The sequence below is a fragment of the Pleurodeles waltl genome, chromosome 4_1 (genome assembly GCF_031143425.1).
Source record: "Pleurodeles waltl isolate 20211129_DDA chromosome 4_1, aPleWal1.hap1.20221129, whole genome shotgun sequence".
Lineage (NCBI taxonomy): Eukaryota > Metazoa > Chordata > Amphibia > Caudata > Salamandridae > Pleurodeles > Pleurodeles waltl.
In genome coordinates, this window is record NC_090442.1 from 157,175,792 (window position 1) to 157,200,351 (window position 24,560).

Here is a 24,560-nt window from a genome sequence, read left to right on the forward strand (position 1 = left end):
TATGTGTGATTCTCTAGACGAGACCACAGTCTTTGCTAACCTACCAATCAGGAAGCCATGGCTAAGGTGTCAAAGGCTGCTGAGGTGCTCAACGGTATGAGCACACCGGCAAGCCCACCATGTCACCATCTAGCTTGATGGAAGAAGATTATGTAACACCTGTGCTACCCTGAAGCACATACACTGCTGAAAGAAAAGGGCTGCAGAACAACCTACCTTGGCTTGCATTAATGTGCTCAAGTCCTTGGCAGTAGCGCTGAAAAAAAGTAAAACAAGTTATTATTATTATTGATTCATTTCCTTCATATCTTAAATTACCCAAACCTGCTGGATTTGTTTCCCACCTAATTCACTTCCTTCTCCTCTAGAGGCTCATGTTATGTTTCGTCTGCCTTGAACCACTCTGCTTTTCAGCTTCCCCCCTATAATTATGTAAGTGACAGATTTTACCAAATCACACGTGCACATCCACCTGAAAAGAAGTGCACTTCAGTGCCAGGGCGAGGTTGCCACCTTTCTTACCAGCCAACACTTAAAAATCCAGACCAGGCTGGTAAAAAAAACACAACCAGGTGTCAACCATAGCCAGGGCTGGTGTGGCTTGCAGTGGGTCAGTCTTTTTGTTCATGATATTTTAAAAATATATTGTGCCTTCTTTTATGGCTTTTCCAATTATGTTAGTGCCCGACACCTCTCCAAACTGTGAGACAGGTCTGCTCTCTTGTCTCACTGCTCCTTTCAGAGAGCGGCATCAGGTGCTGCCCCAGCCTGACAAGCAGCAGGTATTCTGGAAGGCATTCTACATACTTTATCATTGTTTTACCATTCTCAAATGACCAGTGTGTTCCTTTTAAATTCATTGGCCATACTGGAGTGGTAAAAAATTATAATGTGAAAATAGGAAAGCACCCCTCCACTCACTACCACCCTGAACCTTCCACCTTTGGTTTGTACCATCTTCCATAACTACTAATTAGCAAGTGACAATATAGTTTGCTATGTATCTGATTGTGTTCATAAGAGAATGCCATTTTCTTATTGGTTTACTCTAGCCTATCAATCAAACAATAGCTTGTACAGTAGGTTCCTCCACGTCTTCAGTGCCTGCCAGTTTCTGAATCCAAACTCATTTGTGCTTCTTCAAACTGAGACCGCAAAACTGTTTTTGAGGGAGTCTGACTTTGAAGGCATTTCATTGCATCTTTAACTTTTTTCACATTCCATTCTACCTCACTTCTCGATGACCCTCTTTCTACAGTCCAGCCCTCTCAGCTTTCCCTAACATACTGCCATTGTTCAGTGCCACTGCCTTTGTAGATGACATCATCCGTTGGTATATCTTTAAATTGTTCCCAGAAAAAATCTGGCCATAATCCTAAACAACATGACAAGCGTCCCACTCTGAACTGAGATCTTCTTCTCCTCAATAACAAATGTCCATCTCCATAACTATTGACTAATGAACCATCAACTCTTTCTCGGTAAATACTTGACAAGGTTTTCTCCAATTTGAGTAGACCACCACATCTGGCTGCAGCCCATTTGATTTCATTGCAGCCAAAATGAACACCAATGCCCTTTGACTCTTGGACAACAAAGAATCATGCTTCCTCATTCTATTAGACCTCATGGTGGCCTAAAGCACAGCTGGCATTCGGATGTCCTCTCCATTCCCTCCCTGCTCTTAGGCATCGAAGACCAACTCCTGGATCGAGTCATCTCCTTTCTGGAGAACTGTCACCAGTATGCGCAGCCTATTCCCTGGCTGGCTGTCAGCTGAGTAGTCAATGGATGTCCCAACCAACATCCATAATTTACAATCCATCTCTGCATGGAATGCCTGTGGGTCCATTAAACCAGCTGGGCAATAACAAACCTCAATGTGATGATGATTAGTAAATTTCTCTTGAGGTGCCTGCACAAGTTGTCAGAGAGATTGTTCAGGGTTTGTGATGTTCCGGCCTTGGACTCAGCGCCAAAGCAGTGCCCTCTGTGAAATGCCTAAGCGTCACCAGTAAAGGTAGCCCTGGACAACTAAGCTTAACGCTAGTTCTTCCAGGGTCTACAAGCCAATCAGCCTGTCACCGCAACCTTTCCCAGCTTGGCATATCCATCATTTTCAATTCGTCTCTGCATGGAATGCCTGTGGGTCCATTAAACCAGCTGGGCAACAACAAACCTCACAGTGATGATGATTAGCAAATTTGTCAAAAAGGATCATTAGCCAATTACATTAAAAAAAAGACTCAGGCCCAGGCTTTCCTGGGTGTCCACTAAAGTTTAACCTTCTCAAAACTGAAATGCTGCTTCTGGCAGCAGCAAACGTATATGAACATGCCTCTGTGCACATTGAAACCATCACTCCCTTGAATTCCACTTTCCCACTTATCTTTCCTTTACGACCCACATTGCAAAGAACAAAGATTGCTTCGGATTAACTCTCTTTAATTCAGAAATGTAACTCCCTACCTTCTCCAATGCTAGTTTCAGGACATCGGACCTTGATAGTGGAAATCCCTTCTGCCTAGACTTCTTCAGCCCTCTTGATCGCTGAAATGTTTCTCTACAATCTGCAGATTGTCTAATCACAGGTAAACACAAATTCATTCACTTCACCCCAGCTGTCATCAACTTCCACAGGCTTCAGCTGTATATCCGGATACTTTAAATGTGTCTGTGTGATCTATAGATCGCTAACAATCAAGGAGTCTATTTGTATTTACAATGCCCTCCTCCTTCCAAAAGGTATGTTTACAGAGAAGCCTATAAATACCCAACATAAATAAAAAAATAAAAAGTTTACTCTTCATTGATAAAGATGAACTCGATGCTGGCTCGGCCAGTCTTCTCTCGCAGACCTGTGAAGAAAACACAGACACAATGTTAATGATACAAGGGAGATGGACACAAATGGTGTGACTAGCCATGTAATGGGGGATCTAGGAACTAGGGCTCAAAGTATCAAGGTTAGGGGATCAAGGTGATAAGAAGTGGAAAAAAGTGGCAGATAGTTGAAAAACACTCAGAAAAGCAATATTCATGCAGTAGGGGTGAGAAGGTTTAAACATGGAATGTACATTCCTAAGAGGAGTATATCAAGGAACAAGAGTACATAAGTACTAAAGGTTACTGATTCCTTCTCCAGTGGTAAACTGGTTAACAAATGGTAACAAGCATTTGCAATGCAATGGGTCTCGCATTTGCTTGAGTTAGAGCTATTGGTGTTGTAAATTAATAACTGGACTTTTCTAGCCACTTAAATTGAGCAACCCTGCCTCCTAATTTTGTCTTTTCCTGCCACATAATTCCAGTGGCCCTGCATATAACTAAAGCACTTCCATTTACCTTCCTCCTCTATCACAAAATGCTGTATACGGACGTTGCATCCAAGAGAAAAGGGGTCTAGTCACCTGGTTACTCTATTAGTGGAAGCATGATGGTGCTCATCTCACCTGGTTTCTAACACTACGTTGGGTGGTTGCCTTGAATGTGGTGGGATACTCTCTATGGATCAACCAAGAGCAGAATAATAACACAAAAAAAAACCACCACCCCCAGCCGATAGTTCTGTGGCTGGCGCTAAGAGTTCAAGTAAAACATTTGCAGGACACAGAAACAGTTATTGTATGTTCAGTTACAACTTTCTTCCGGGCCAAGCCTCAACGTGAATAGATTCGGGGTTGAAACCCGTATGCACCAGTAGGCTGTTTATTGTCGACCGTGCAGTGTGTCACCAAAAAACATACTGCCCGATCGCATCATGCTCACAAGATGGCTGTGTAGAAAAAAAAAGAAACCAGAACTCCATTTGATCCGAAAGGAAATATTAATGCTCTGCAAAGGGCTTGCTGTTTTTTTAAAGAGACAAATAAAGAAAGAAGATGGGGCAGGAGGACGAAGTTGATATGACAAAGAAGACAGACTAATAAGGCAAGCTATTTCCAGCTATGTAAAGTTTTACCATTTTAGACTGCAGAATTTCCATGTTCGGTAATAGATAGGTAGAGGTACACCTCTGTTAGTTAAAAACCGACCAACAGATACTGTCTCTATTGCAAATTGTGTTAAGAAGTAAATGACCCGTCTGGGCGGGGATTCACTCGATTCATTTTCTCAGTGTAGGGCTGAAGATGGTATGTTACCATTCTTTCCAGGAGTTCTGCAGGATAATGCAGGACAATGCAGGTTATTGATTGGTCTTGAAAAGTGTTTTTTTGTCATCAGAACAGAAAATCTGGTATTTACTTACATGTAAATTGGATGCATATACAAAGAAAACCGAATGTAATCTGGAAAATATTGTGCCGTGGGTGATAGTGTATCTATCGGATAGTGTGCCCCTTTGAGGACACCCCTACAAAAACAGGATGGTACACCAAGAGGAATGCCACAAGTTTATTATGTATCAGCCTTGTTGTTTCTGTGCCAGTTAATAATTAATTGAAAATGTTGTAGTTCTTATAACAGAGTCTAAATATTCCAGCACAGAGGGTCTGCTCCTCAGATATACAAGAATAGTACACAAGAATATGCTCAAAATAGCAGCGTGTCGGGTGTGAACAGTGATGCTTGAAAAACAAACTGCAGGAGCCAGCTCACAGACTCAATTGTTTGCCCAGGGTACCAAAGCTGCTATTCAGTATTCTGGGACCAGAACAGACGACCCAGTATACAGACCAAGGCATCGTACATTAGTGGTATGCACTAGATCACAAGGACTACCACAATGTCAGTGTCACGCTGCTCCAGTGCAGAGGGTTCCTCCATGCCCAAGCACAAAAAACCTGCCATTCCAGAAACCAGATTGTGGAGGCACGTAAAGCACCACCATTGTCAGGCCAGAATCTATGTGCTCCAAGCTTACAAGGCAAATCAGCCATGTCTTCCTCATTGAGACTTAGATTACATATCAAAAGTATTCAAGGGTGCCAAGATGAATATGGTATTGTTCTGCAATTGATTGGGATAATCTATAGCGCCTAAAACTGGATTGTTAGCGCTTTATAATTTAACATTTTCTGGTCACAGTAGTGTTTATGGGAGGAGGATGTAGTTATGAAACACTGCAGACAATGAAGTGGCACAGACTTATACTGTAAGATTTTTAGGGACATTTCATGTTAATTCTCTTTTATTGGGCAATCCCAACGTGGTTGCCAGGACACTGCAAAAATGGGTACCTACAGACATAAATTCACAAAATGCGGCAGCTATTTTATTATTATTTTTAACTCGGTGTGGAAATGCCTCAGCAGGGACTCAATGAGGAGAAAACAGACCAGTATCCATTTTGCTGTCAAAGTGGGAAAGCTGCTGCTCTGCCACGGCCATGCTCAAGATAGTGAACAGTAACAGATAAGGGTTTCAAGACTGGAGTGTTAGTCCTAAACAGTGCTTAATTTGTGCTGGTGGTAGCAGGTAGTGGGCATCTGCATTCTATTCTGTGAACTGGGCTGTTTGGCTCAGAGCAAAAGAGAGCAAGGCAGAAAAGAAGGAGAAATAAGGAGGAAAAGATAGGAAAACAGTTTTAGGAGTGTGGGAATGGATTAAAATAAAAACGGTATCATTTTGACAAGGAGAGAGGAAGTGTAGGGTAGTGGAAGGAATCAACACTAGGTATCATATGTATTTCGCAACAACCAACAGTACTCGGCAGCGTGATTTAAAAAAAAAGAAAAGTAATGCAGCTTTACATAAGCGAGCTGATTTAAAGCGATATGCCATGAGCGTGAAAGAGTGCACAACAGAAAACAGAAGTTTGCTCACAGTCAAATGTATCAGCAGTTATGCAATTCTTCTCCTACCACACATGTAAGAAGAATCATCAATAAATCTTTACCTATAGGAACTTTTCCTGAAGACCTGAATAAGGCATACATACATCCTTTGTTAAAGAAAACAAACCTAGACCCACAGGACCCCAACAAATACAGACCAATCATAAATGGACCTTTCCTGGGCAAACTGATAGAAAGAGCAGCATTCACCCAGATGTCACAATTCATTGAAGGCAATTCCATACTTTCAGACTAACAAACTGGATTCCGCCCAGGAAGAGGCACTAAATCGGCACTCATAGCAAACAACACAGTTGACCGCAATGGAGTTGCTGCACTACCTCTCTTGGACCTCTCAGCTGCCTTTGATATTGTTGACCATGACACCCTAATGCAAATACTCCACAAAGCCGGCATAGAAGGGACTGCTCTTGACTGGATTACATCCTACCTTCAAAACAGAACTATAATTATCTATTCTCCCCCGTTCTTGTCCAAACCCTACCTCACCAAAGCAGCGGTCCCCCAAGGATCAATCATCTCACCTATGCTTTTCATCATGTACATGATGTCATTGCCAGAATTGATCAATGATTTTCAGTTTACATGCTACAATTATGCAGATGACACACAAATATTACTTAAATTGGAATGCCCCAAAGACATTGAAAACTCACAAATCTTCAGTTGCCTCAGAGCCGTTGCTCAGTGGATGACTTGGAGCCATCTCAAACTGAATGCTTCCAAAACGGAAATACTCACATGTGGTGACTGGAAAAATTATGACCCACTGTGCACCTGGTCTGACGATCTCAGACTACCTCCTCAAGTATCCAAGGAAAGTTAACAATGATTGCCCAAGTGGACAAAGTACCATGATCAAGCTTCATCACCTTGAAAACTCTGCGACGCATCTTCCCCCACCTCGGATTTCCACACAAGGTGCAGGCTACTATCTCTCTTGTACTATCCAAACTGGATTATGCAAGTGGCCTCTACCATGGATCATCGCAATCTATTATGAAAAAATGACAACGCATTCAGAACTCAGCTGCCAGGCCACTATTACAAGTAAATCCACAAGCCCACATCTCCCCTGCCTTGAGAGCACTACATTGGTTACCCTTAGCCAGAAGATCCATCTTCAAGCTGCTTTGTAAAACCCACAAAGCTATACATGGAACAGAACTGCTTTTCATCAGAAACAAAATAACGAAATACATTCAACAAAGAAACCTCAGCTCAGGGTTGGCACCCCGCCTTGGAACACCACCAAACAAAAAAAGACAATAGGTGGTACATCCTTCTCCGTTCAAGCAGCCAAACTATGGAGTTCATTACCCCCAAATATAAAATCCAAGGATAACTATCTTGCCTTCAAAAGACTACTCACGAGTTGGCTCTTTCCTTCATAACCACCATATTCAAACAGCAATGGACTGCAAATGTCTGTGTTAATAAATATTTATAATCTGATTATGTGTATATTCTAAATATGTATAGTTCTTTAAGAAATATGTATCATTACTTTTTCATAATCATAAATTATACACATACTCTTTAAACCTGTTTAACAAATGTATATTTACTCACAGTTAAATATATATATATATATATATATATATGTGTGTATGTGTGTGTGTGTGCACATGTGTAGGTATATATGTGTGTGTATATACATATATATGTGTATTATTCTATGCCTAATATGTTCATAGGTCATTGCATAGCTCCTAGATAAGTTGTTATATGAATCCCTGCTTTCGTTTTTATATCACAATGATCAAATGTTTTATTATCTATTTAGTCAGCAAGCATTCGCTATTCAAAAATTGAGGAAAGATAAATGAATGTTAGAATAGTACACTTATTAATTAACTTCAAATATTACAAATCTTGAAAGTCAGTGTTTATACAATACTACTTTTCTTCTAATATTATACCCATTATTATATTCCTTCCACATAAATTCCCTACTATGTATTTACAGATATATGTATGTATTACTCTAGTCCTACTGTACTAGAGAAAATTAAATAAAAATTAAAATAAAATCTATAAATAAAATTCAAATTATAAATAACTAAATTAGATAAATAAATGAATAAATACAAATTAAAAACAAATTAAAAAATACATATAAATATAATAATAAATAAATACAAAATAATATACATTTACTCTACTGTAAGCTTTACTCTGTCTCCCCATCACCCTATGTCTCTATAAATCTATCCCCAATCCCCTCTCTGCCTCATCCCAAACCCATTCTACTACTTTCATCTCCAAAATAACCCTGCCTAAGCTCTTCCCTCCTCCACCACATCTAGCTCACCCAAATCTCAATTTACTACCATGATGTCCCAAACAACCCTCCTAAATTCTCCCTCATTTATCTCACCTTTGACTCATCCATAACCTCTCCTGCTACTATGATTTCCCTAACCCTTTCCACGGACTCTTCACTCCTCCATCTCTCCTTTACTCATCCCAAGCCTCATCCTATTACTACAAACTCCCAAATAACACTTCACTTCTGGATTCTTCCCTCCTCTATCCCTCCATTACTTTAGTCAATCCAACTAACAAACTCACATATCCTCTGCTCAAATGAACTCCTATTAATACTAATACAGTACTCATATTTCCCTATACTAATCCACCACTGATTCCTCTTGGGTTCTGGAGTAGCGTGCCACTCTCCAAAAAGCACTTCAATGCCTCATCAGGGGTAGTACGCGCTATATAAATACAATTACAATTACAGTTATCCATGTGATAGGTTCAATGTCATGCAAAGCGCTCAACTACTGCCCAGCGAGATTGTGCTGCGTAGGAAATAAAAATAAAAAGTAGTCCAAAAGCCATGGTTAAAACATGAAGCCCTGCATGTTTTCCGTAGTTCACCAGTTCTGTTGAGGAGGGCGAAACACCGGAAAAGGCATGACGTATGCATGCCTTTCACAAATGAAATCAAGCGAGTTGTAAAAGGCAAGTCTACGACCCAACAAAATTGATGGGCGTGCAGTGGGCGTGTTTAAAAGCCCACAGAGAGATTACAACAGGGGCCAGAGCGCTTGCGCGCTCCACCCTAAACTCGTAGTGTACTCTCTCTGCTGCTACGATGCAGAAGACTACCACATGAAAGACTTAGGCCCTCATTTTGAACATGGCGGTCCGTTCCTCACTGCCGGCGGTGGCGGTAGAAACCACTAACAGAGTAGCGGTCTGGACCACCAAATAATGAACAAATGAAACTCACGCATCCCGCGCACCACCCACCGCCAGGAAAAGAGTCCCGCTGAGGACGGCAGAGTCCGCCCGCAGGCCGTCGGAAAGGCCCAACCCGCCCCTCAAATTATGAACCACCATTCCGCCGCCAGTTCCGGGGCGGAAACCAACGCCACACAAAGCCAGGCGGAAAAGAAACAAATAGAAGGAAACACTCACCGGAGTTCCACAAAACATGCTGCAGCAGCAATGGACAGAGAGCTGCAGATCATGCCAGCCTTGCTCCTTGCCATATATCTACACGTCCGAGACCGCCGACGAAGACGACGACGGTAAGTACCACAACCTACGACACAAGGGAGGAAAGGGCAAACTTACATACCCACCCACTCCACCCACCCTGCAACGCCCCCCCCCCAACCCTTCCCAGCAGCACAAGTCAGACACCCCACACCAAGAGGGACGTACCCGACCGAGGCCACTGCAACTTGGCCATGGTACATACAATAGCCCCATACCCCTAAATAATTTAAACAAACATGAGGGTGGAACTGCGTGCAGCCCAAACACAGGCCACACCAAAACTTTATTATGTAGCTCAGTGAGCTCAGTGGTGCCAACAGGGCCAATGGCCAGTCCATCAAAAGTCAATTGTCCTTGGCCACAACTGGCCACACCTGACTCCCACAAGTAATGGGTACTCCACTGAAGGGGGGCAGGAGGGGTGGGGGTGGGGATTTACGATGGGGGTGGGACTTAGACTTGTGTGAGGAGGTTGGAGGGGGTGGGCTTCTCCTTTGAAGCGGGTGGGGCCTGTTTGGCTCAGGTGGAGCAGGATGCCATAGGCTCTGAGCGGGCCTTCTTCTTCACCGGAGAAGGGGCACGGGAATGGGAAGGCTTGACCGGGGTGGGCTGCGATGTGGAAGGGGCAGAAAGGCAAGGAGGTGGGCATGTTTCGGGACAAGATTGGGTGGGCCAGTGAATTCGAACAGGTCTGCACGGGAGAGGAAAAGTTTTTTGGGAGCAATTGGGGTGGGAGTGGAGGCAGAGGAAGCTGATGTATGGGGTGTAGGTGTGCGTGTAGTGGGTGCCGGTGACTGCAGAGCATGCTGTGGTGTGGTGGATGTCTGATGGGTGGGTGTCTTGGTGTGTTTGAGTGTTTTGGGAGGTGAGGGGGTGGACACAGTGGGAGAAGACAGACAGCTAGTGTGGATGTATGTTGGGTGGGTGTCTGCAAGTCGGGTGAATGTGCTGCATGTGTCAACCACAGGTGGTGGTGGTGAGTGCAGGTGAGGTGTATGGGATGCATGTATAGCTGTCTGCTATTGTGGTGAGTGCAGGAAGAGGAGCAGTAACAGTGAGTGAAGGTGCAGTGCATGAGAGTGTGGATGTGGATGTAGAGGGGACAAACAGGGAGGCAGAAAAGGCGGGCACACTGGGGGAAGTGGACATTGTTGTGTGTCAGGTGTCTGTTGGCTGTGTGAATGCTTGTGGTGGGAGGTGTGGTGCTTGTGTTTGGAAGCATGCTTCTGGTGTGTTTATGTGCCTGTAAGCGGGTCTGATTGTGAGCCTTGGATGGGTGAAGGGTGTGGGGTGCTGGAAGGGGTAGAGGAGGTCGGAGGGGGGACGGAATGGCCAGGGAAACTGGCTGCCATCAAAGAGGAGGCCAGAGCCTGAAAAGATCTCTGTAGGGCAGACATGACACAGTGAATGCCATCCAGATAGGCATTTGCCTGCTGCACCTCTGATGCTAGCCCCTGGATGGCATTGACAATGGTTGTCTGCCCAACAGAGATGGTTCTCAGGAGGTTAATAGCCTCCTCTGTGAGGGCAGCAGGGCTGAATGGGGCAGGGGAGGAGGTGCCTGGGGAGAAGGAGACGCCCACCTTTCTGGGTGGGCGGGCACGGGCAACTCAGTGGGGAGCAGAAGGGAGGGCGCTGATGGTATGGGGGTGGCGGAAGATCTCACGGTCGTGGTTTGTCCACTAGTGTCCGCCACCGCCGGAGGACCCCCGTCGGAGGAGGTTTCAGAGTCACTACCTCCTGTGGTAGTAGCCTCCCCCGTGGAAGTCCCCTTGCCCTCACACCCACTGGTCCCCTGGGTGTCCGTTGTCTCTGCCTCCCCACTTGCCGGTGCCTCAGCTCCCTCGCCTGATGTTGATGCTGTACCAGACAAACACAAGAGAACAGGGATGGGAGACAAAACAGGAGAGACACTTGTAAGTAGCTGAATGCTGATACACAATGGCCAGACATACACCTACCCAGCAGACACACTCAACAGGCAGCACCGTGCACTAGGCCCATGACCATGGCCCTGACTACTGAGCAGTATAATGACCTACACCCATATCCTGTAATTGTATTGGAGCTGAGGTATGTGAAACCTGACAGGGACACCCCTACACCCTTTGGGGAGAAGACAGTAGCTGGACACCAGTCAAAATTCCTGCTCTATGCACCATGAGCCCTATCGCACACACACTCATACTTCCAGGCTGAAGTATGGGCTGTGAGTACTCACCCCCTTGTGACTGCTGTGCAGCCTTCAAGTGCCCATCCAGGTCTGGGTATGCCACCACCAGGATCCTTTGCATGAGGGGGGCACCCCTTCCACGTTGGGAGGACTTACCCAGCTGGGCCTCAGTGATCTTCCGCGCCCAGTGCTGCAGGTCCTCCCACTTCTTTCGACAGTGGGTGCTCCGCCGGTTGTAGACTCCCAGGGTCCATACCTCCTTGGCGATGGCATGCCAATGTGCCCTCTTCTGGTGGGTGCTGACCTAGTAGGGAGACACAGAAATGGAACACAGAGGTCAGGCACCTGCACGATGGCAAAAGCTGGCAGATTCTCAGACATAGGACAGACAGTACTCCCAGACATGCAGGACAGTGGCACGCAGCATTCCATGCACCAAGCCCCATCCTGGCTCACAGGAGCACACATCATAGCAATCCACTCCATCCATCACTCACACAGTGCCCCCCAAACCCGGACTCACCTGTACCTCTGGCCGGCCGTAGACTCTGCCGTACAGGGGCTGGACCCCTTCCACCAGTTTCTCCAGTTCTTCCTGGGTGAAGGCCGGGGCCCTTTCCCCTGCACCACGTGGAACATCCATTGCCAGAGGCAGGCCACAGCAGCACACAGAGTTGAGTACTTGTCCGCACAGGATCAGGGAGTCAAGTCATCAAACGATGACGAACGCGCGTATGTTCCGCAGCGGCATGCACTGTCACCGCCAGCAGTGATCATGATACGCCGGATTCCCCATTGGCATCCATGTTATCCAATGAGGGTGCGAATAGTGGTCAACTCCGCCGTACACTGTGAAGTCAACCGCTAGCGGTCTTAGGTCACTTCCACAACAAAGGGGCAGAACTACATTGGGCAGACATTTTGCCATCACCTATGCATCTTGAAATTCATAATACTCACAATGCTGGGCCTACTAGCCATATGAAGCACCTAGGGCTCTATCCATTGAGTATATAATCACACATGATTTACTCTGTTCCCTCTTAGTGATGTACATGTACATCTGTCAGGTTGTAGTTATTGTACAGACACTACTATGAAGAATGCAGTGAATGTATGTAGCAAATATGCCAGTGTATGTGTGCACATGACTCCTTTTTCTTACCCCTCATAGGAACCGACCCTTGTGGCGAGGAAGGGCACCATCAGTGTACAGACCACTTGTGGATATGGGGACCATGGGGGAGCATCAGATCATAATCACCTACAGACTCACACGTGCAACTATTCAGGACCTATGTGCATTACTGGATCCTGCACTGACTCCGGGAAATTTTAATCAGCATGCCATTCCAACTGAGGTGCAGGTGCTCTCCGCACTCCATTTCCTGTCCACAGGCTCTTTTCAAGTGACAGTGGGCATGGGTGCTGGTTTCTCACAGCCAATGTTCAGCCAGATACTGACAAGATTTCTGAATGCATTTGTACAACATCTGCAATCCTATGTGTGATTCCCCCAAAGTGCTGACCTCCCTGCCATCAAGTCTGACTTCTATGCCTTTGCAAATGTTCCCCATGTTATAGGTGCCATCGATGGCACCCACATGCCCATCATCCCCCCAAGAGTGAGTGAACGGGTGTACAGAAACAGGAAGAACCTTCACTCCATGAACATCCAATTGGTATGTACTGCAGACCAGTACATATCCCATGTGAATGACTTGTTTCCGGGTTCTGTCCCTGATTCCTTTGTGCTGAGGAACAGTAGTGTGCCACAGAAGATGGAACAACTACAAGAGGACAGAGGGTGGATCATAGGTAAGTTTGCCTGTCACTAACTGACACATTGCAGAAAACAAGCCTGTCTGACTAAGGACATTACAATGACGACTCTGTATTGACCATTTCTCTAGGTGATTCTGGCTATCCAGACTTGCGTTGCCTCCTGACACCAGTGAGGAATCCCAGGACGGATGCAGAGAGGAAATACAATGAGACCCATGGACGTACTAGGAGGGTGATAGAGCGTACTATAGGTCTCCTGAAGGCTAGATTCCGGTGCCTACATATCTCTGGGGGTTCCCTGGCCTATGGGCCTGATAAGGTGTGTAGAATAGTGGTGGCCTGCTGCATGCTGCACAACGTGACAGTGAGACATTCATTCCCCCTTTTGGAGGTGGAGGGTGCTATAGGTCCTGATCAGTTACCTCAGAGAGGTGAGGAGAGTGATGGCGAGGATGAGGAAGGGGAAGATGTCAATTCCAGGAACCAACTGATACAACTCTACTTCCAATAACTGTGTGGGACTTCAGCCTGTAAATGTGGGTAGTGACTGAAAGTGTAAGTGTGCCATGTCATCTAGGGGGAATTGGTCATGATAGGCGAGACATTTACCTCTTCAGCATGGTACTGACAGACAATATATGCATTCCCTTCTTGACTAATTTGAAACACACATTACCACCACCATGCACAAATTGACAATAAAGTTGTTCCCTGCCAGTTGCATCCATACTCCACTTTGTTCAACATTGAAGACAGGGGACAGTGTTACAAGTGAGATATGTTGTTTATTGGTGGAATACAGTGAAATGTGCTATGTACAGTAATGGAAGTCGTAATGGTTGGGTGTCCTCAAAACCGACTTGGTGGCAGGCCAGTTTGATGTCATAGGTGGGTCCTATTTGTAGTTTAGTACTTTATTTAGCCCTCAGCTAAGTGCAGTTGCTGAATGGGTGGGATGGTTGCTTGGCAGTAGTAGCAGTGTCAATTGTTGGAGGGGGGCTTGTTCTAAGCTGAGTTTCCAGTGCCATATCTTGGCCTGAGACTACGTTTTGGTGCCTGCTGTGGAGCTTCTTAGGGTGGCCTTGTGATTCCTGGGAGGGTATTTCCTGGGCTGTTTCAGCTGCTTGGGTCATCTGTTGCTGGTTGTCCAGGGCTGTTGTGGGGGCCTCTTGTCCAGTGTGGGTGTCTGAGTGTTTGTTTACCAACTGCTGCAGTGCTCCAGCAATGGTGGCCATTGTGGCATTGTGTTCTTTCCACTGCTCCATGGCCTGTTGGTGTTGTTCCAGCTGCATCCTCTGACTTTGCTCCAGGGTGGATACAATCTGTGCCAACTTGTCTTGGGTATGTTTGTAGGTCCCCAATACCTCTGCAATGACGTCCTGGGCTGCTGCATCTATCCGGTGCCCTACCCCCTGACCCACTGGGGCACTTGACCTTGCCCTGGCCCCCTGTGGCTGTGTCCCCTGCGCAGGTCTTGACGTGCCACTAGTACTGGGGCCCTCGTCTTCCTGCATGTTGGGGGTCGGAGACTGTGCCCTCTGTAGCTGTGTTTCACCTGTTTGTGACCTGGGTCCACTGGTGTGGGTACGCATCCCCTGGCTTGCTGGTCTTGACTGGGTGTTAGGGGTGACAGTGTTTTTCTGGGTGGGGCATCCAGGGCTGTGTGAGGGGCCTGCCTGCTCATCAGTGTCCAGGGATCCTTCACCAGTGTCCTGTGATGTGCCTCTGTCTCTCTGGAGTGCTGTGGCACTCCTTGTCCCCTCCATTAGGGTTGCATGGGTGGTGGTGCCTGTTGGGGGACATAGAAATGTATGTTACATAGGCATGAGGGTTCGAGGTGTACTGAACTGTGCAATTTAGTGCTGGTGTGCCTTTCAGTGGCCTTCCAGGGTGCCTTTGTGATGTGGACATTGCATTTAGTGTCAGTGGTGGGGTTACATTGTGGTGGGGGTTATTATTCCATTGTGGGTACGTGCAGGGGTGGGTGGCTGTGCACAGCGGGAGTGATGTGGGCCTGGTAGTAAGTTGTGGGGGATGCAGGGTGGTGGATGTGGTGGGTAATGGCTGGGTGGGGTGTGGGTCTAGGTGGGTGTGGGTGGGGTGTAGTGGTGCATGCATTACAGATATGGTGTATATGGGGTAATTGTAGATGACTTACCTGTGTCCATTCCTCCGGTAAGTCCAGTGAGTCCCTCTGGGTGCAGGATGACGAGTACCTTCTCCTCCCAGTCGGTGTAGTCGGGTGGTGTGGGTGGCGGTCCTCCCCCAGTCTTCTGCACAGCGATGTGGTGCCTGGATGCCATGGCCCAGACCTTCCCCGGCAGGTCGTTCCATCTCTTGTGGGTGTCGTCCCTGGTGCATGGATGGTGTCCCACTGCATCCACCCTGTTCACAATGGTCTGCCACAGCTCCATTTTCTGGGCGATGGGTGTGTGCTGCACCTCGGACCCGAATATTTGTGGCTCCACCTTTAGGATCTCGTCCACCATGGTCCTTAGCTCCCTTTCAGTGAAGCGTGGATTTTTTGGGGGGGACATGATGAGGGCGGTGGATGGCGTCAGGACTGGGGACGGGGTTTGGGTGCTCCTGTGTGGGTTGCTATGCGTGTCCTGTCTGCTGGCGTTCTCTATCTGGCTTTGGGGCTCTCCGTCTTCTGGTCCTGGTTTTGTTGCAAGGGATTGTGGGGTGTGTCTGGGGGTGTTTTATGGTGTTCTGGATGTGTGTCAGGTGTGTGGGTGCTAAGCCTAGCCAATGTGTGCACTGGTTGCTGTTGGGCCCACTTGCCCCCCGTGGCGGTCGCAGCCGCCAGTGGTCGTCCGGCCTCCACTGTCCACCGAGGTGATTTGTGCATCATTATTTGGAGGGCGGGATGTGGGTGTGCTTGACTATGGCGTGGTGGGGTGGGCCGGGATTCCCGCCGACAGGGTCCTGGCGGGGAGCAGTGGTCTGGGAATTTTTGGCGGGTTGGGTTTTTTGATCATTATATGGCGGGTTTCCATTCGCCACCGCCGCCACAACGGTTGGTGGTCTTTCCCACCATGGGCTAGAATTGGTAGCAGGAAATGTCCAGGTATTTATCCATGGCAATCAATTATGAAAATTATTTGCCCTGGAAATACCACTTACTAAGGCTTGAATTTTGGGAGCAAGTACACCTTAGCATACATTGTCTTTCAATCAGGTGCAAACTTTAAAGGTCTTTTGTAGGGAGGGCCTTCGTTCCTTTCTGAGGTGTAAGTCTCTGGTAACAAAGAATGAGTGAAACAGTAAGGTCAGGGTGCTGGCTACCTGTTCATTACCATTGAAAACTATGCATCTCCTTACGTCATGGAACACTGAAGGAGAAGAAAATGTACATTTCATCATTCACAAGGTCAGTGTATAATCAAACATATGTACACTTCAAATGACAGTGCATGGAAAAATAACACACAAAGTTAATCAGTAGGATCAGCACACACAATAAAAGAGAGTAGGTGATATACTTAAAAAGTTTGAAGAATGTATAACTCCAAAATACATCCTTAAATCTGAATAACATTTGAACTGTCGAAACACAGCACAGTTAAAGATGTTGCTCTTGTTATTCCCTGGAAAATTGGTTCATAATGTAGTAGACAAACTTGTAATCATTGTAATATACTGCAGCCCTCAAGATACTAACAAACGCTTTTTAAAAGCTAAATTATAAACCAAAAGCATGTGTAAGTAATTAACCCTTGACGGGAACTCCATTTCCTCATTTTTAACTCCAGTGATAAAAGTAACTAAGGGAAAACAAGGGAAGGAGTGAGGGGGGATAGGGACGGTAAAAAATTACAAAACAATTACAATTAAATAATTTTTAAAAAACTAACACGATTGCGCTGTGTATAACCTTCAATTTGTGAAGGAGCCCTAGGGTAAACTATATAATTAAACTGGTAGCCATGAAAAGCGCTCGACTATCGCCCAGCGAGATTGCGCTGCAAACGAAATAAAAAGAAAACATAGTTCAGAGACCAGATGGAAAACATGGAGCCTCATATGTTTTCAGTAGTTGCCTGGTGTGCTCGAGGAGAGCTAAACACAGGAAAAGGCATGACGTATGCATGCCTTTCACTAATTAAATCAAGCGAATTTTTAAAGGCAAGGCCACAACCAACGACACTGACAAGCGTGACATGGGCGTGGCTAAAAGCCCACAGAGAGATTACAAAAGGGGCATAGCGCTAGCACGCTCAACCCTAAAAAGGGATTTTACTATGTACTAAAGGCCACACGGAGTGTTGTATGGTTTCTAAATAGCGATTTCTTTTTTCCCGAATCTGAAATGAGAAATTGTTATTTCTGTGTATCAAAGATTCTCAATTACAGAATCAACTCCGAATGGCCTTTTTTTGCACATGCAATTGACCACAAGCTGGAAACAGGTGGTTACGAGATGCAAACTTTACAAAGAGATGCAGAAGCATTTTGGGGTTTCACAATGGCTGCACTACAAGCAGTCGTGAGGAGCCTTCAATTTTTTCATAGTCCAAAAAAGGAGATGAGGAGAAAGTGGAGGATATTTAGATACATGCTCTTCGTGCATGCACAGCAAGGGAATGGCTGCAGGGCCTGGCCTGTGATCAGGCCCTGAACTCAACCTTTGCCACCCAAGCGTGCACGGTCTTTGGCTATGTGTTGCATGGGTTAGCCACAGGGCCAACCGCCGATAGGTGGCAGACCCACTACAAACACACATGCCCCATTTTTTAAAAATGTTTTTCCAATTTGGTGGGACTCTCATGGGAGCCAGCATGGCCTCTGTGCTAGCCTAGGGCTCTCCCAGGTGCAGTGTAGTCCCACTGGCTCCGGCAAGAGCCCTATAGAAAAGCAACAATCTCAGAAAATATTTCTTTTTTTATTTGGCCACTGAGGGGTCGTTCTGGGACCCCCTCACAAAGTCCAGGGATTTAATACCCTCTGGCTTCCCACCTTATCTCTTTTAAAAAAACAAACTTTTTTATGACACAATCACCAGGTCCCCATGTCCTGAAATGGCAGTGGCAACAATTGATCTCATGTTATGGCCAGCTAATCAGAGTGCAAGGTTCGACAGGGCTAGCGGAAGCTTCTCACTCCTGCAGGAGCAAGATGTTTGACAAGAAAAGAGCCCTGGCCAATTAGATTGCTCTATTATTTAAAGTTGCTTGCCCATGGGATTCCTGTAAGTGTCCGGCCAAAACAACTTGACCGACAAAATATGCATCTGTGTAGACATGCAGGTTCCCAATAGAAACTATAGAATAGGAGAGACACTCCGACCCTCTGGTGGGAGGTGTGATAACCCAAAATGATGGTCAAAATTTCTAGGTTGCTGCGTGCTAGAGGCCGAGCATTCCTGGAGTCTCGGAGCTTGCCACTTGTTCCTGTCCTGCGATGTTGAACCTCAGAGTTTGATGTGCCAAGGTGCAATGATGTAGTGGGAATGAGGGTGAGGGTGATTTTGGCGACTGTAGTCAGCTGCCGCAGATAGAAAGCCCGGGACCCACGGAAACAGCCCACCAAGGACTGGGTGCGGCTTGTGTGTGAGTTCCACATGAACGCCTGCCCCCCAAACCCCCACACCAGACTCACACCTGCCACCGGGCCCTCCACGCACAACACCGGGCCCAGCTGAACAGGAGGTGGTGCAGAAAAAGAACAGAGGAGGGCCGAAGCAGGCACCGTGCTGGCACAAGTGGTCGATGTTTGTTGTAATCAAAGATGTACACACTTCCAATGGTTCTGACAGCCCTGATGTTTAATGGCGCTTGACGACTGATGGTTGGCCTGACTGATTACTGGCCTGGCTGACTCTGGGTGCCCTGCTTAACTTGTTGCTCAACTCCTTAAGCACAGATGGTGAACCTGTTCTCTGCGTCTCAGTGCGCCTCTCAGCCCACAATAGTTCCAGTGCCCCTGCTGGTTTTGAGAGGGGCTGGTGTGCGATTGCGGCTGTGCCTAGAGGAGGAGGAAACGAGGACACCAGTGGGTGAGCTAGGGGTGCCTCCCCTAAAAAAAAGGACAAGCACTAATAAGCTATCTTGCATCATGTTGGAAAGTACACTAAGTATATTGAGTGCTGGCGCGCACCTGATATCTGGCGTAGCACAACATGGCGGCAAACATTTTAAAGCCAGGGTGGCAGCTTATAGAGAGCCCACTAGCTGCCTTATTACCAAAACATAACTTCTCTTCAACTTCTAGTTCCTAAGACTGGCCTAGTAATCAGACTCCATGAAGGCTTGAGCTTCCATCTAAAAAAAAGCTAGTGACTCTCTTGCCAAATTATCCTCTGCCAACATTTAAAAGTTTGAGATACAACTCAAACTTTAAAACAATGGAAAAGGGAACAAGAGGACCAGTGTAGTCCTTAATAAGAGGAAAAGCACACACCTAAAGGCATTCCACACATTCAACACCCACTCTGCACCAGAGCGTAAGCTTAGAAAATGAAGCCTTCCTAATTAGGACCCGAAGCTAATGGCGCACGACAAAGCACAAAACATGATTTGAAAAAAAGAAATCAACAAACAAAGGGTCTTCTTTCATGAATCGCAAAAAATAGGAATATGAATCCACTGGCGATTACTATGATAATAGGACAAGAAGATGAAACCCCAAAAGCACTAGGCCACCAAGCCAAGGGCAAATCAGCTACTTCAACGCTTGAACATATCCAATGCCAGAACCAACAATGCAGGTTCAAATTAAAATAAAAATAAAAATACAGGACTATTTTAGTCCTTATAATAAAAATCAAGCACCCCTCAGTGCTTTAGTGGTGCATTCTAAAAATTTGACTGGAGACCTACTAGCATGGAAATAGAAAATATCTCTCTGTCACCTGGACTTCAAGGATCCTTACCAGAACTAGACTTCATCAAGGACCTCAGTGGCATTGAGTCTCCCCCCCCCCTCCTGTGTCCCCGAAAATGAGGAAATCCACTGTCCTGTGAAATCAAGTTAAGCAAGTACCTGGGACAGAAATGCAACATATCTTTGTTAACTGGCCAAAGTGTTATAGATTCATCACACAAAGTATAAATTGCATAAATATTTAAAAAAATACAAAGAAGATCCAGTGAATTTTTATTTTTATTATATTCAATTCATGTTTAAATTGGAATAGAATAACCCACAAAGGTTTAAAATGAAGCGTGCCTGGGCACTGACAGGGGTGTTCTCAGTGCCAGCAGATGCAGTGATGATTTTGGACACAGGTGCTTGTATGAGACCTGGCACTTGCCTGGGCAGCACAAAGGGCCCGATTACGACTACAGCAGATGGAAAAGCACGTTTGCCGAAGTCCCAACAAGAAGGTTGCCACCAGTGTGGCCGCCTCCCCTTCGGCCCTATTACGAGTTTCCTGCTGCACCAGCGGGTGGAAACAGAGCAGACAATGAACTTTGCGATGGGGCTGGCCTGGAAGGGCCCTGCACTGCCCATGCCAAAAGTCCCTGGGGCCTCTGCACCCCGTCCGTCTCTGCCAGCCATTTCATGGTGGTGTTACTGCCATGGAACCGCTGGCGGAGAAGGTAGTCATAATCCCCAGGGCAACAGATAAGGACTGCCAGCACTGCCACACTGTCGAAAAGCGGCAGTGCTGGCGGTCCGACTGTGCCGCTACCTCTGCAGTCGTAATGTGGCGGTCGGACAGCTGCATTGGCGGCAGTCCGACCACCACTGCGACCTTGGCGGTCTTAAGATCGCCAGGGTCGTAATGAGGGCCAAAGTGTTGAAACTGATTGAATAGATAAGAAGCATAAACAGATCAGCGGAGTGCGTGATTGGAACATTGCTGATACACTTTGAATATTGTCACATCATCAGTGCATGAGGCCAGTCACATTGGTCCAATAACGCCCTGCAACTCAAACATTGTCTGGCTTATGCAAGCTCTTCATAAGCGATTTTAGCATCCACTCATCAACAAGAGGTTTTACTGTATGTTCCCTCAATAAGATTGCTGTGGTATCGTGGGACACTGCAGGAGCAGGCAAAATCGCATTAGATCATTTGATATAATATTTCTCCAGGAGTCCTGGAGTCTTGGAGAAACACCACTCGGTGGTTACTCAGAATTCTATAACCCAGCTGTAAAACGTGCGGCTGAACAGTGGGCAAAAGGTGGGCTGTGACTCTCAATAAAGCTTGAAATATAACCAAGTTATAAACAGATTCCTCATTCATGCAAGCAGTACGGATTAGTGACTCGAAATCTGACACCGGAGAAAAAACGGTTTTAATAGTGAACATCTACTTGAACTCCACTTAGGCCAGAAAGTAAAAGGCAGTTGCATCCCTGCAATATGCATTGCTGGAAATACATGGTCGCCATCCGAGTGCCAAATGGATATTGATGATTTCAATTCAAATTTGGAAAACCATTGCAAGAGCAGCAAAGAAGCAGGTGCCCTGGACGTAAGCCAGGACATACCTAGGCAGGACTATGCAAGGATAGACAGTTTTGACCATCAGCTGCTGTCCGGCCCGGGGTCTCAGAGCATTAAATGGGAGGCCTGCTACAGCCCACCCAATGGCGGTGACACGAAAAACCAAGTTAGCGGAGTCAGTGCTAGATTCTGTGTTCCTCTCCTACTACGTGTTCCAAAGGGTTACAATGTTCAAAGTGGAAGATCGCTGAGAAAGTGATCAACAGCGTTTGATGGCGGGGATCAGAAACCCCAACGAACATGTTGCCCAGAGGAATTAAAAAGGTCTTCAGGACCCAGGAACAACTTGAAGTTGCATAAGTTGGTCGGAACATGCGCAGAAAAATATGAGCACTGGAAACAAACTGACCCACAAAGCAGAAGGGATCCGCTGGATCCATTAGCCGCTTGGGTAAAATTACAAGAGCTCAAAAGCTTCCGGGGAGCAAACAAATAGCAGCAGTTGATCCAGCAATGTTTGGCCAAAAATAAGTGGTTCAACTGCGCAATTAAACACCAGAAGCGTGCATTAAAATCTGCGAATGCAAAACAACATGCGCAAGCATCTGGATCTCATGTGCCCGCATTCGAAGAGCTAAGGAAAGAGCACAAAAAAAGCAATTTGAGTGGCAAAGTGCAGAAAGAGTGATCCAAACTCGATCTTGGTCATACATGCATGTAAATCAAAGTATAATAAACTTATTTGGGCCCTGATCAACCAGCCAGAGTCAGGTTTGACTCTGTCAGCTGGCAACTACTTCCCTCAACGAGCTAGGCTAACCCACATTGGCTCACCAACTCTTTGCTTCTCCCAAACTAAAATTGAAGCCCAAATAAAGAAAATGAGAGGAAATGGGGCGCCAGGCCCAAGTGGACTGCCAGCATCAATCTACAAGCATGACCTGGGCTTCTGGGGTAAACGACTCCTCCAGCTGTACAACTTCTGCCTCCAAGAAAACAACATTCCAGAGCCTTGCCACATGTCTGTTTTCTACCCTATCTATAAAAAAGGCCCCTATTCGGATCAGACAGCTACGGAATGATCGTGCTATTAGAAACCGACTTAAAAATCTTTGCTGGCATCTTGTTACAAGAACTGGAATGCTGGGCAGAAGATGCAGGCTTGATTCCACAAAATCAAACCGGCTTCCTGCCCAAGTCAAGCATGACTGATAATGTTGTGGCTCTTTCCATGTTCATCGAAAAATACATTCTAAAAAAGCAACTGCTTTACACACGCTTTATGGATTTCTTTAAAGTTTTTGATCACGTGGGCAGGGGTTTGCCGTGGTATACACTGGCATCATGGAATATTCTGGTAAATGTCTTATGAGCTGTGCGAGTATTGTATTCGGAATCCTGGACAAAGGTGAGCCTCGGTGCAAAGTAGGGCCTATCCTCGGCAATAAACTCTGGGCGAGCTCTTAAACAAGGGTGTGTATTTGTCCCAGTTTTGTTCAAACTTTTTATTTCTGATTTGAAGAAATCATTGGATGAGATGCACGCACAACCTCCAAAAATTGGGCCAAGAATTGCTGACATCACTACACTATGCAGAGGGCACAGTACTGGTGAATTTAATCCTAACAGGTCTGCAAAACCTGTTGAATGTGCTATCCCTTAGAGCCTCACAATTAGAACAATATAAAAAACAAGAGAAGTTTCTGGAGTGCGCTTTTTAAGCATAGCAAGTTACTATGCCAGATACATACTACAGGGTCAAGTGAAACCCTAGGAGAGTTAATAAAAAAGGACATGTTTTCAATTGAACTGAAGAATGCAAAGAAACATTTAACATAATAAAAGAAGCCTCCTCTCCAAAGTATTTGGCTTACTGTGCCCCACAACTGAACACCAAATTGATTGTATCTGCCTGATCGGTAGGCTTGGGGTTTCAATATTAGCTCAACACAAGCTGGAAGAGACTCACCAAGAAACATAATTTCATATGCAAGGAGAAGTTTCGCTGAATTGGAGAAAACACATTTACATGAAAGAAAGTTTGAATGTGGTTTGAGCTTGCATGTTTAACCTTCGATATGTATGTGGGAAATCATTTACGACAGGTAGAGATCAAACACTCCTCACAATACGTGGGAAGAACAAAATGCTACCATGAATTGAAAGGTGGGTGATAAGGTTTATTAAATCAAACTATAAAATCATATGTAAACCTGGTAAAGAATATGACCAAGCAGATTACATATCATGCTATCCACTACCTAACTATAGAGATGAACAGAATTGTTCATTAGCTGAAGAATACAAACTTTTCATCATTTGAGAGTCAACTCCTTAAAGGATAACAACAAAGGAATTCGAAAAAGCTACCACAGAACACATAGAAATTCAGGAAGTGATAAAAATAATTTATTTAAACAAGTGGAGACATGATAATTTAACTATCATAGTTTAAAAAAGAGTAGTGTGCAATAACATTCTGGCCTATAAGCAAATGCAGAGTGAGCTAAAGTTGACTAAATGGAAAATTGTTGAGAGCACAAAGGATTGCAGCATCATATGTTCTTTGTTAAACAGTGTTGATAATAGCTCATCAAAGTCATATGGGGATTATAGCAGCAAAAAACTCTTGAGAGAACAAAATGTGATTCTGAAGCTTAGATGTCTTGGTTGAAGATACTATACAATCATGTCATCTTTTTCATACAGTGGGAAATCCAAATACACCTGCAAAGCTCAGAATTCAGAGGTTGTGTGGTCTCCAGTGGGAGTCAATTTCTATAGACCAGTGAAAACAGGTCATAATTTGTGTCATCATTGATGAACATTCAAGATTTACTTTGTTTTTCTAATTTCTACCACCTTCGCTGCTTGACTTCCTATTTTGGA

At 45.7% G+C, this 24,560-nt stretch overlaps 1 protein-coding gene across 1 annotated transcript in view; it reads right to left on the reverse strand.

Annotated features, from left to right (window-relative positions):
• Nucleotides 1–24,560, reverse strand: part of SLC13A4 (solute carrier family 13 member 4) — a 235,981-nt gene that overhangs the window by 128,688 nt on the left and 82,733 nt on the right. The window contains exons 5-6 of the mRNA XM_069227958.1: nucleotides 2,804–2,858; nucleotides 217–256 (exon numbers count right to left, since the gene is read on the reverse strand). Of these exons, the coding sequence (XP_069084059.1) occupies nucleotides 217–256; nucleotides 2,804–2,858 (95 nt within the window). The remainder of the gene's footprint in view (nucleotides 1–216; nucleotides 257–2,803; nucleotides 2,859–24,560) is intronic.